The following is a 13833-nucleotide window of genomic DNA, read 5'->3' as shown; positions in this document are numbered from 1 at the left end:
AAGAACAGACTAGGATGAAAAATAGTAGCCTTTGTAATGTTGTGCTTGGTTCATAGCTACACTGCCTCAGCAAGACTGGGGATCAGTGGGCATCTTAGCTAATGCAGAGGATGTTGGTGAGGAAAAGGAGAGCTGTGGATGTTGACATGGGACCACTGTATATTTAGAAAGAAAGGGAAAGGGGCAGGCTGGGCTGACTGCCATTGGCACGGCAGGGCTGCCTTGTAAAAAGCACGATGAGGTTTTGCATAAAGATCTTCTGCCCATCGATGGATTATGTTACACGTAGGCTGAAATGGGACTGTAGCTGTTAATTACCGCCACAATAATGCTGATTAACAAACCAGTCCAAATTTCAGTGGCTTCAAACATCACTAACCTATTCTCACTAATGTTTCTGTGGGTTGGCTGGGAATCAAGGCCCAAGACATAGGTTGAGTGTGGGTCTGCCCCACGTTCCTCCTCTGCCTCGGATCAATGGGCTAGGGGCAGGTGCTTGTGCTGATGGCAGAAATGTAGGCGAACTGTGCAATCATAAATACATTCCAGTCCTCTGCTTGTAGCATAGCTTGTAGCATCCTGTTGGTCAAAGTAGGTCACATGGCTCAACCTCAGTGCAGCTGAGAAATAGACTCCTTCCCTGGGATGGGGGGGCAGTGAAATTGTTTTTAACAATAACCTAAGTACCATAAAGGCTTTGGGGTGTTGCCTTAGACATTGGGCCCTTGATCTTTGAAATCAGTGATAAAGAGACAGTAACTCAGCAGTATATACTCTTAGGGTTATTGAGAGCATCCTTTTAGAGTTCTGCCACTCAAGCCCATCCTACACTCATGTGCCCCCACATTTACAAAGCATAAATGCATCAAATGGGAGCACAGGCATGTGAGCAGAGCATGGCTTTAAAACATGTGAAGGGGGAGCGTAGACGTCTTTCCAAAGCTAGATAATATGGCTGGGCAGAAAACCTCCAACCGTAGTCATCAAATTGGAGGATGTGGAGGTCCCAGACATCCTAGCCCTCTATTGTCCCCTGAAAATACCCAGACAGCTATGCACACGCAGAAATGCGTGCACTTTCCTTGCGTGTGTAGTTCCTTTCCTTAGTCTAAGTTTGCCCTCGGCTGGTTCTAGCTGAGCAACCACCGCAGCCATGACCACAGCAGTAATTATTAGCAAGTGCCCTCAACTGGTGCCCCATACTGCTAGGTACCATCTCTTGTGGGTAAAGCCAGATCCTAATAACAAAACACAAAGTTTTTAAGAAGTGGGTCTTTTTTTTTTTTTTTTTACTATTCATCCATCTATAAAGATATATGTAACGCCTGAGTAGATATTTTAAAATTGGCAGTTCATCTGAAAATACCCCCAAGAAAGAAAGGTGAAAAAGAAGGAGGAGGAAAAGAAAAAGTTTGTCCTTGATTTACTCAGGAAAAGTTTTTCTCTTTTTAATTTTTATTTACTGTGACTGGAGTTGCCCCATCTTGCTCTTTTGAAACTCACCTCTCTGGTGACTAAGGGAAACCGAGGACCATCAAACAGGACCAGATGCCCTCTTTTGAGAGCCCGCTCTATACCTGACCCTTCCCACATCCGACCTCATATAATCTCCACATTAGCACTGGAAAGTGAGTATTATTAGCATTGCCATCTATAAATGAGGAAACCAAGGCTTAAGGAAGTTCAAAATTTGACCCTCAGTCAAAAAGCTAAAAAGTAGCAGTGTCTGGATTCACAAATAGCTTAGTTTTTTTAAAGTTATTATATATTAAACATTGTGGGAAACAAGTAAACTCGTCATATCGCCTCTAGTTGGAACCGGAAAAATTTTGCAAAGTAAATAAATAGAGACCTCTTTTTAAACTAAAACACTGAAAGTTTCATAGAAAAATATCAAATAGATCGAAAGATATGAATATTTTACGGAAAGTCTAATTTTGGGGAGAAAATGTCAAAACCCCGCGTTTCAACGCAATTTGGCGGGAAAATGCCCGCTTACAAAGTGTTAAAATTAACATTTTTTTCTCTCTTGATATTCAGCTCTATGAATTTTAACACATGTATAGATTTGTGTAACCACCACCACAATCAGGATACAGGAAAAAATTCACGTATTCTTTTTATAGTCACTCCCTCCCTGCTCCTCTGGCAACCTCTGCTCTGTTCTCCATCACTATCGTTTTGGGGTGGTTTTTTTTTGGACACTGTCATAAATGGAATCATACAGTATGTAACCTTTTGAAATTAGCTTCTTTCACTCCCAGTTTCTTTGAGATCCATCCAAGGTGCTGCACGTACCACAGATCATTCGTTTTTATTGGAGTGGGATGGATGTAGAACAGTTTGCTTAGCCATTCGCCCGTTGAATGACACATGGATTGTTTCCAGTTTTTTGCCTATTACAAAGAGAGTTAAACTATAAACATTCATATAACCATTTTTGTATGAACATAAGTCCTCATTTATCAAGGGTAAATTCCCAGGCGTGAGACTGCTGGGTTGGTCATGTGGTGAGTGTATGTTGAACCTTATAAGAAATTGCCAACACATTTTCCTGAGTGCTATACCATTCAAAGTCAGTTGTGAACACTTCAAATCCATGCTCTCCCCTCTCCAATCAGCTGCCTGTCCAGACGACAGAGTGGTTTACACTATCAGGCAAAGCTTCCTCTTGGGGGATGTTATTTCCACTTGGGAGCTGTCGGAAGCAAAGTCACAAAGCTTCAACTTGGACTCACAAGTCTAACATGACCTGAGCAGATTCCTTGGCAAGTGGGAGAGTGAGAAAGGAGAATAGAGGGGCAGGAGGGGAAATACCTATGGAGGACAGCTGGGAACGTGACCGTGCAACTTGGGCCCCCAATTGGGGAAAATTTGGTGGTTTTGGCTAAGCCTTAAATATCAAGTTAAAATACAAAATGCTCTTCCAGTGAATCAGAAGTTGCTAAGAAGTGGAGGGAACAGGAACTGTTTGTATTGCAACCTGATCCGCCTCAGTAAACCCACTGCAAAGAGCTGAGCCCCCAGGAAACACTTGTAAATCCCTAAGCAAATCTAGGGAAAGTTGTGTGAACTGTATTCCCTCCATAGCTCACCAGGAAACTTCTGGATTTTCCCAATATTCAAATTCTACTCACCCCACCCCTTTGTCACCAAACTTCCTGAAGACTTGGTGCCAACACAATGTAATAAAATAGCATCAACACGTTTTAAAAGACTTGGAAACATAGTGTTAGACCCACAGTTCTTAAGAGGTCAATCCAGTGAGGAGTTTTACAAAACTGGTTTCCTTTTCCATTTCTAGAACAGAATGGTTCTTTTTTTTTCTTTTTTTTACTAATTGTTTTATTTTTCAATTACAGTTGACATACAATGTTATATGAGTTTCAGGTGTACAACATACTGATTGGACATATAATTTATGAAGTGATCACCCCAATCTGACACCATACATAGTTATTACATATTAGTGACTATATTCCCTATACTGTACTCTACATTCCCATGACTATTTTGTAGCTACCAATTTGTACTTCTTAATCTCTTCCCCCTTTTCACCCCCCGTGCCCCCATCCCATCTGGCAGCCATCAAAATGTTCTCTGTATCTATGAGTCTGTTTCTGTTTTGTTTGTATGTTTGTTTTTATTTTTTTATTTTTTTAAAGATTTTATTGGGGAAGGGGAACAGGACTTTATTGGGGAACAGTGTGTACTTCCAGGCCTTTTTTTCCAAGTCAAGTTGTTGTCCTTTCAATCTTAGTTGTGGAGGGTGCCGTTCAGCTTCAAGTTGTTGTCCTTTCAGTCTTAGTTGTGGAGGGCGCAGCTCAGCTCCAGGTCCAGTTGCCATTGCTAGTTGCAGGGGGCGCAGCCCACCATTCCTTGCAGGAGTTGAACCGGCAACCTTGTGGTTGAGAGGATGCGCTCCAACCAACTGAGCCATCCGGGAGCTCAGTGGCAGCTCAGCTCAAGGTGCCGTGTTCAATCTTAGTTGCAGGGGGCAGAGCCCACCATCCCTTGTGGGATTCGAGGAGTTGAACCGGCAGCCTTGTGGTTGAGAGCCCCCTGGCCCATGTGGGAATCGAACTGGCAGCCCTAGGAGTTAGGAGCATGGAGCTCTAACCGCCTGAGCCACCGGCCGGCCGCTGTATGTTTGTTTTTAGAACAGGAACTTTTTATGAGCAAGGGACTGAAAGGGCTCAAGAAAAGCTTAGAGCCAGGATCAGAGCCTAGTTGTGTACTCTGGTACCTAGTTGTGCCATGCTCCTTCCACTTGGCATCCATGTTTCTGTTCTCATTAATATTTTCTTTCAAATATAGACTGCCTTGTAAAAGGATTATAATTTGTATTTCCCTGTTGAATTCCAGCAGGTTAAAGTAGTACTTATTATTTTTAATTCTGTTTTTGAGAAATTGGTTGTTTTGGCTTCTTGGGAATTTGACAGCATTTTATTCTGTCATCTAAGATGGTCTCACAGAAGGTAACTGACCTCGTGTTATTTAGCCTGGAAGACAATCTCGGAAAAGTCATATAGGTTGGAAACTGGTCCACAAACAGTTTATCAGGTAGCTTGAGTTTTAAAAACAATGCTTAGAAAGTCCAGATCAGCAATATACTCATACATATATTTTGAATCCAAGATATAATGCAAAAGGGTTCAAAGAATAAGACTATTTCTCAGTATGCATCTACCATTTAGTCCCCACTGAATGGACTTTTACGTAGTTCAGCCACTCACCCAGGTCTTTGAACTTAAACCAGCATGCACCACCCCCAAAATTAGTGGTTCTTACTAAAATTATTTGGGAAGATTTTTTAAGTACCTTTTTATTTTGAAGTAATTTTAGATTTACAGAAAAGTTGCAAAGGTAGCATAGAGAATTCCTGTATATCTCTCACCTGGCTTCCCCTAAGACTAGCAAACACTTGGGAAGTTTAAAAAAATATCCTTGGCAAAACCACAGCCCAGACCCATAGAAAGAGAACATCTGAGGATGGGATCCAAGTATCAGTGTTTCTCTGAAGCATCTTCCTAGGTAGGTTCAAGGTGAAGTCAATGTTGAGAACCTCTGCTACAAACCCTTCCTTCTCAAAGTGTGGTCACCCCTCCAAGATCATTGCCATCACCTGGGAACTTGCATTCTAGGTCTCACCCAAAACCTCCTGCATCAGAACTTGCATTTCAATAAGATCACCAGATAATTAGGATTCACATTTCAGTGGTTTTTTTTTTAATTAGTTTCAGGAGTACAAAACAATGTAATAGTCAATTTTGAGAAGCACTAATCTATACAAAAGATTAAACATATCAGACAAACCTGAGCCCAATCACTATTGGTCAAATGTGTGTGTATAAGTATTATTCCTAAATTATTTCATCAGATATTTATGGTTTATTATGTGAAAATATGAACCAGACATGTATTCTACCCATATTCACAGAGACTGCAGTCTAGTAAGGAGAATGCAATATGTTCATAAATAATATAGTCTAACTTAGGGACAACACAGAATGCTTGATGGGAGTAGTGATACTTGGTTTGGACCTGGAAGGAGGACACCTGGAGAAAGATACTTAAAAGATAAGTGACGTAGTTGGACCAAATCGATAACTCAGGATTACATTTTCTACAGAATTTGATGCAACAATTGGCTTATTCATACATTTAATCCACATTGATTTGGCTCTTAGTATTGCCATGTGAACAAGATATATCATTACTGCCACAGGGACCCTGACAGCCCAGTGGGGAAGACAAGCAATATTAGTTCAGTGATGGTAAGCACTAGGAAGGAGAAGGGTGGGGTGCTAGGAGTTCATGCAACACTGGGACCACAGCTAGGCAGGGATGGGAGTGCTGGGGGAGGGTTCCCTAAGAAGATAGCACCTGGCTGAGAAAAGTTTAGCTAGGCCTAGGGTAGATGGCATTCCAAGTAGAGGGGACAGCACAGACTAAGGCCAAAGCAAGAAGAAATGAACAAAACGGCAAACCAATGAAATGGATGTCCAGTAATATTCCATTGTTCAACACGCCAATGTTTTCCATTGCCTCCTGGATTGGATACAAGTAGCCTGGCCTTCAAGCTTCCAATCCTTTCTCTTTTATGTTTTAAATAACTGTGTTGATATACAATTTACATACTATGAAATTTACCCATTCACTTGTTTTAAGTAACTCGGTGATTTTAGTAAACTTACTAGTTGTGCAGCCATCATCCATGTAAGATCCCCTATGCACTTTTACAGTTAACCCTCATTCCCACTCCCAGCCCCAGGCAGCCAATAATCAATTTTCTGTCTCTTGGGTTATACCAAGGAATGGAATTGGTTGGTCATATCCTAAATTTGTGTTTAACTTTTTTTATTTAAATATAGTTGGCATGCAATCTTATATTGATTATATTAGTTTCAGGTGTATAATATAGTGATTTGACATGTTTATACCTTACAATGTGATCACCCCACTAATTTTAGTAATCATCTGTCATCGCGTGGACTTAATCACAATATTATCGACTATATTCCCCTTCCCCTTTTCATCCCCTCCCTTCCGGTAACAATCCCTTTGGTCTCTGTTTCTATGAGTCTGTTTTTGTTGTTTTGTTTCTGTTTAACTCTTTAAAGAACTGCTGAACTCTTTTCCAAAGTGACAGCACCATTTTACAATCCCATCAGCAACCTGTGAGGGTTCCCATGGCTCCGTGTCACTGACAACACTTGGTGTTGTTACTCTTTTTGACTGTAGTCATCCTACTGGATGTGAGGTGGTACCTCATTGCACCAACCTCTCTTCCTAATTTTTCATTCCAGTCCTTCCACTCTTAAACCTGCTCTGTGCCCAACCAAAGTGAACCTCCTACTGTTTTCTTCAGTGGGGCTCCTTGATATCCCCAAATCATGCCTTTGTTCACTCTTTGAATGTGTGACTTGACTAGATATTTGGGGGAAGGGGAGAGAGGACGGAAATTTAGAGTTCAAATTAGTAGGATACTAATTTGAAGGCCTTTGATTTCCCTACAACATGGACACTTCCAAATCCCTCCTACAAACCCAGCCACCATACCTTTCCGGACACCTTGCCTGCCATCTTAGTCACACTTGGCCTAAGCCTGAGCTGTTGAGATCCTCATGCTTCCTCAGGGGAGTATGCCATGTGAACTTAGAAACGAACAGAGGGAGCAATGAGTACCATTCATGTTATACCGTAGAAAGCAGTATGTACCGGGGTGCCAAAAAATGTATACACGTGGCTTGTATTCATCTTTTGTTATCGGTATATATTGAGTATTGCAATTTTAAATAAGTTTTTTTCTTTCTTACAATCTGTGTGCATTTTTTTTGGCACTCTTTGTATTTAAATAATGGTAAAATCCTGTTCCAAAGACTTTAAGCCTCACAATTTAACAACTGGCCTACGGTAGCCAGAATATCAGAGAAAGATTTATTATTTAGGAGTGAAATCACTAACAATCTTGGATTAATCACTAAAAAAAGATGCTGCTGTAATAAAAAGCAGAGATCTGGTAACCCTGCGTCACTTCCTCTTGCTGACTGCTTTTTAATTATTTTAGTTTTGGTTAGCACTTCCATTAGAAAATAGGAAGAAATATGAGCAACTTATTTGGCAGAGTTTTGGTAGTTAAAACCATTGCAATCAATGGGTTAAGTATGTATTTGGGACTATATTTGTACTTTTTAATTATAATTTTGTTTTGTGCAAGCAGATAACATCAAGTTAATTATACAAAAATCAACCAGTACAGAAAGTTTATTGGAAACAAACCACCATTCTCAACCCTTTGTAAACATATGCCCCCAATGAATTAGTCAGATTTCTGCTTATGTTGAATTGTTAGTACTTCCACTTGTAATAGGAAAATGACTATCAGCAATTTCTCAGTTATTTCAAGTTATGTTTTAAATTATAAGGCTTAAAGTATGCTCAAATAACTGAGTAAACACTGCATTTTTTATGATGGGGTAAGTCACATGAGCCATTCAATACTTTTAATTCAATCCAGAGAGTTGATGTTTTCTCTTGAGTGCTCAAAGTTGGATAGTTTAAAAATATTTTTGAAATTGAATTGAAATCCATAAAAAGTAGGAAGCCATACATCAGTCTTTATTTATGGATGGTATTGAATGAAATTAGTCTCCATAAATGAAAATCTTTTCAATATAGTACAATTTTTTAAATATTTAAAAAGCTATTTGATTGGTTTCATTTTTATCTGAAAGCAGTGTTGTAACAAAATTTTATTTTGAAAATTGAGTATGTAGTAGTTATACTGTCCAACTAGAAGAAGCAATGAATAATCAGGAAAAGAGAGGCTATTGACAAATGAGCCTAATGGAGAATGATTGAATTTCAGAGTTGATAGAGACATTAGCAATTATTCAGTTTCATCCTCAGAATGTTTTAGATGAAAAAGCTGTGGCACACTGCTTAAATTCAATACCTATTCCACAAACCCTATGTATTATGCTCGTCATGCTTCCTCCTCCCCTCACGCCCAGAAAATTACCTTGATTCACACTTCACAGATAAGTGAGAAATCATAGGTCCCAAGCAGTCCTGCTATCTACAAACCCATGTCATTCTCTGTGAGGTTCCTGTTTCAGGGGGTGACCCTCTCATCCATTCATCCTGTGTCCACTTATCTCTGGAACTTACATTAAACCAACCCCCCTAGGTCCCTGCTTCACCTGTCCTGCATATGCATTCAGTTTTTTCCTCTCTGTTTGCTCTTTCCCTCAGCTCATAAACACATTCAAGGTTCTCCTACGTTTATTAAACACACACACACACACACACACACACACACACACACACACACACACACTCACATCTGAATTTCCAATCACGATGACCTTCTAAATTCATGCTTTGAGATCTTTTTTAGTCCATAGCAATGATAGATACAATATAAAATTGATCAGATGATGGTAAACATCTGCAGATGGCAAACACTTGCAGAAATGGTACCAAAAACACGAAGCTGAAAAAAATCAACACATTGTACACCTTAACCTTACACCATGCTATATGTCGATCACATCTCAATAAAAGTGAATTTTAGAAAAACATGAAGCAGAAGCTGCAGAACTGATGGACTCTGAGTCTGGAAGGTGGAGGCCACCAAGAATTGAGCTCTAGTGGGTCATGGGCTCCATGAGTCATGGGTACTACATCAGATCCATCAGATCCATGAAAGTGGAAGGAAGTGTTACTGCTCATTGCTGCCTAGAGCTGTGTCTTCTATGAAAATGTTTCACCGGGGGCAAAGGAGGAAGCAGATACTTCCTTGCAACCAGAAATTGATCTAAAGTGATCCCTGAGTCATAGATACTCAACAGAATTCTGGATTCAGGGCCCTGCAAGTCAGGGTATAACCACAGAACTTTTAAATGATGAAAGAATAGTGAAAAAGAAAAATGAATCTCCCAATGAAGATGAAACAACTAAACAAAATTCCGAAGCACACAGAGGTAATCATTACTAAGAAAGACAGCCAACAAAATGAATAATCGGGATATAAATCATACATATGAAGTTGTAATATGAAACAATACTTCAAATAAGTAGGACCCTCAAAGACGTAAAGGACTAATATTCATAAAATAAAATGACAAATTAGGAAAGACATACAGAAATGAAACAAAAAGCAGATAGGAAAGAGAATGAAGTAGAAAGATTTGAAATTAGAAATATGGTGATTGAAATTCAATACTTAACAAAGTAAACTCTAGATTCATACAATTGGAGATTTGGTGATTGGGGAGATGGACCAATTAATTTACCCATAACATATTGAAGAGAAATGAAGGGAGAAATAATAGATAAATATGAAAGCACATTTACGAGACATGTAAGGTCATTAAAAGTTCCAATATATGTCCAATAAGTATTTCAAAAAAGAGAATAGAGACAATATAAAACATGGAATAATGAAAAATATAATGACTGAGAAAAGTGAAATTTTAAAAAGATGGGCGGCCTCAGATTGAAACCGCTATGAAGGTCTCCGTCTCAACTTCTCAACTCTGCCATTGTAAAATGAAGCAGCCATAGATACAATGTAAGTGAATTGGACATGACTATATTCCAATAAAACTTTATTTATAAAAACAAGCAGGCAGCAGGGTGAATAAGGCCAGGGGCTGTAGTTTGACAATGCCTGATCTAGGGAATTAGCTGTTGTTTATATTTTCATGTAGATCCCTCCAGATGTTTTACATATACATATATTTAAATTATATGTGATTAATTCACAATGGTTAGTTGTTTATATATGATGTACATAAATAATTTGAACAGAGATGAACTGAATTATATAACATGGATCACACTTGCTTTTCTGACCACCCACTCTCGGACAATGCAGTATCCATCATCATATCTAAAAAACAAAAAATCCTACTTCCAAAATCCCGATGAATGATGCAGATTCATTTTGTCCCAATAAACATCATTGGTTTTGATGATCGCATAGTATTTCATTGTATACATTTATTGTTATTTACATAACCAAATCCCTAATTTTGAACAATTAGGCTACACTCTGAAAATCTTTTTGATCGAGTCTTTTTTTCTCACAAATCTTTTTTTCTCACAAATTGTATTAGTCAATACAGTTCGTGCAACTGTGTGGAAAGCAAATTTTCAACATAAACTCTAATAGTGTATTTTATCAGAAAAAAAAGTCTTTGAAATAGTAAGCAGGTTTAAAAGGGGGGCAGGGCTCAGAGGGTTAAAAGTTGGAAAATTCAGTTTATCAGGACCTTACAATGTTCCTTGCATGATTGTAGACAGGGTCCCCAGGACTTTCTGGGTCAGTTTCTCAAATAACAGATTAAAACAATCGTCATTGGCTCCTGTCGCAAGAATAGTATGATTTTAAAATCTATATTAGTTTCCTGTAGCTGCTGTACCAAGTTACCACAAACTTGGTGGCTTAAAATAACAGAAATGTATTCTCTCACAGTTCTGGAATCCAGAATTCCTAAATTGAGGCTCTCGGCAGAGCTCTGCTCCACCCAAAGTCTCTTGGAGAGAATCCTTCCTTGCCTCTTCCAGCTTCTAGTGGCTCCAGGCCATCCCTACCTGTGGCTGCGTTATTTTAATCTTTGTCTCCATCTTCACAAAATCTCCTTTGTGTCTGTGGCTTTCCATCATTTGTCTCATAAGGACGCTTGTCTTTGTATTTAGGGCCCTCCTAGATAATCCAGGAGGATCTCATCTCAAGATTTCTTGACTGCATTATATCTGCAAAGATCCTATTCCTAAATAAAGTCACATTCAGAAGTTCTGGTGGTTAGGACATGGACATATCATTTTGAAGTCCACCATTCAACCCACTATGATATTGTTTCTAAATGTTCTGAGAACCCAGGGGCCATAATTCCTTTGATTCGATCATGAGTGAGCAAAATGTGAATCAGAAATACTAGGTGTCATTTTTCCTAGGTACTGGTGTACATTTCATTCATCTCTCTAGTTTCTTTTCAGATCTATTTACATTTTTAAGTGTTGGTAATGAAGATTATTAGACAAACTAAAACTTCAGTACTTGCTTTTAAACCAATCTTTATTTTTTTTAAGCGGTCAATGCTGGAACAATCTGAACAGCAGATTAGGGCGGCTTCTGGTTTGGAGGAACTGCTGCGAATCACACACTTTGAGGACTGGAAGCTATGGCGATGCCGACTGAAGCTGAAAAGTTTTACCAGCACGGACTCTCGCTCAGCATCCCATCGGTCCACTAGGTTTGCAGCAACTTTCTACGACATCGAAACACTAAAAGGTAGGTATGTGTGTGTGGAGGCCAATTCTTGCTCTTTCTCAGATACTAACAAATGCACCAACCTCTTCCAAAATTTAGCAAGGCAGGCATGTGTCAGAGAGAGAAACGGGGGGCTTTGATTTCATAGCTTTGGTGTTGGTGGAGAATCTTGGTTTTCTACGTCTACTCCACAGATAAATATATTCAATAGGATTTTGAGATAAAAAGCCAAAACAAAGAACACTTCAAAATATAGGAATATATTTAACTCAAAGATATGGGGGCAAAACAAACCCAGAAAGATGGTTCTTAATAGAAAAAAATCATTGGGTTGACTTAAAAAATAAAACAACCTAGGTATTCATCAGCAAGGGGCATTCTACTGCTATACATACGTGAATAAAAACTAATAGGTTAGGTATAGCTTTTTTATTTCTTCAAAATTCCGTGATTTTTTAAGTAAAAATGAAAAGTAGAAATTGGCAGCTGTGTTGTAACAATGCATAGTGGTATTACTAGGGGAATAATGGAGGGGGGAAAATCTCTAGACAAAAGAATCCAAACTCCAGACTGGAAAATAACATAATTGGAAATAAAGGGAATGATTGTTCCCTTGTAAGGTATGGCAGTTCTTTATAAGAAAACCATTGTCTGTCTGTATTACGCCATAATGAATGAAATGCTTGCCAAATAATACTGTGTGGCCTCTGATTAGGCATTTAACTTTTTTGATGACACGTAACATCAACACAAATACCACTGTGGCATGTTGATCTAGCATTTTCGATTTGATTAAGCTATGATTACCTGGTAATAGATTGTATCTGTTACGTAATTCAAATTGACCAGTAAGCCAAAATTATAGTTTGCTTTCTTTCTAGACTTCTCTTTATTTTTTTGCATTTGTAGAAAGATGATGATGTTGCACAGGGATCTGGTGTTGGCTGTGGGGGAGGCGGTGCGTAGGCAGGGATACATCCCTTGGCTGCACTGTGGGCATGAATGTGAAGAGAATCCTTTGTGCTCATGTGTATAACTGTGTGTCTAAATGAACTGAGATAGTTGGAACCACAGCCTAGAACCTACTCTAGCCAGAGGTTTGCAGCTCTAGTTGTATCTCTGTGGTGAATTAGCATGGACTTCATGAAAACAAGGGAGTTTGGCTTCACCTGAGATCCAAGGCCTTAAGCAGATGACCTGTCTGTCTGAAGGCTTTAGGTGAGTCTGGAGATACTCTGTGAAGATGGAGGTAGACACGCGAATGACCATAAAACCAAGACGAGGTGATAAAAAAAAGTCAGTCACATTGACATTTTCTAAGGAGGAAACCATAAAAAAAGTATAAAAATATTTTTAAAAGAATGTAAAAAAACTCTAAAATGTTTCATTACATGGGGGATCATCTGAAGTTTTTTACTAAGCTAGAAACAGCAAGTAATCAAATGGGTATGTTACATCAATTGCAATTTGTTATTAACTCTCCCTCATAGATTCCAGGGTCATCTTGGAGGTGGAGCAGCCTGCTGAGCAGTAGTAAAGAATAGTAGAGTCATGAGGCCTTTACTCTGTGTCATTGATCACAGTTCCACAAAAGTTTGATTAAAATCTTACCACTCCAACTTTCAAAACTTAGTTTTATTTTTTAAAAAAAGGAAATGGACAGCAACATTTAAATAGAATTTTGAACAAGGACTATTTTTATAAGTCAATTACTTGCTTTTTCCAGGATTCATGATTAATAATAGAGAATTGAATAATACCCATATTAATACCTCATTGGGTAATTTATCTCTCATGTTTTTCACCGTCACGTTCTTTCCATAAACACTCAAAATCAGAAATTTAGTGATTGAAGAAGCAACATATGAGGAAAGTTGAGATTAAGGGGGGAAAGGATATGGAAAGCTGTTTTAAAGGAGTAATTTAGAGACTAGAGTCAGATCTCCAACAATAATATTATATCTGTGTACTTGAGGCAGGCGTTCTTTCTGTCTCTTCTGGTGGAAACATGTTCACGTATGTGGGAATTCAGAATAAGCTGGTGAGAGAGA

General features: G+C 38.8%; 2 protein-coding genes across 3 annotated transcripts in view; both read left to right on the top strand.

Annotated features, from left to right (window-relative positions):
• The window catches only part of PIR (pirin), a 108645-nt gene extending 96913 nt beyond the window's left edge, over positions 1 to 11732 (top strand). Inside the window, exon 12 of one of the 2 annotated variants that reach the window (XR_002138553.3) lies at positions 11602 to 11681. The gene's annotated coding sequence lies outside the window, so the exon portion shown is untranslated. Of the gene's footprint in view, positions 1 to 11601 lie in introns of both variants that reach the window. The other variant, XM_019746288.3, reaches the window with a different exon arrangement.
• Positions 1 to 13833, top strand: part of VEGFD (vascular endothelial growth factor D) — a 34337-nt gene that overhangs the window by 7736 nt on the left and 12768 nt on the right. The window contains exon 2 of the mRNA XM_019746284.3: positions 11602 to 11803. Within this exon, the coding sequence (XP_019601843.2) occupies positions 11602 to 11803 (202 nt within the window). The remainder of the gene's footprint in view (positions 1 to 11601; positions 11804 to 13833) is intronic.

Source organism: Rhinolophus sinicus, chromosome 18 (genome assembly GCF_057876585.1).
Source record: "Rhinolophus sinicus isolate RSI-liver-muscle chromosome 18, RSI-T2T, whole genome shotgun sequence".
Lineage (NCBI taxonomy): Eukaryota > Metazoa > Chordata > Mammalia > Chiroptera > Rhinolophidae > Rhinolophus > Rhinolophus sinicus.
The sequence above is the reverse complement of the archived record's forward strand: the minus strand, read 5'-3'. Positions and strand labels throughout refer to the sequence as shown.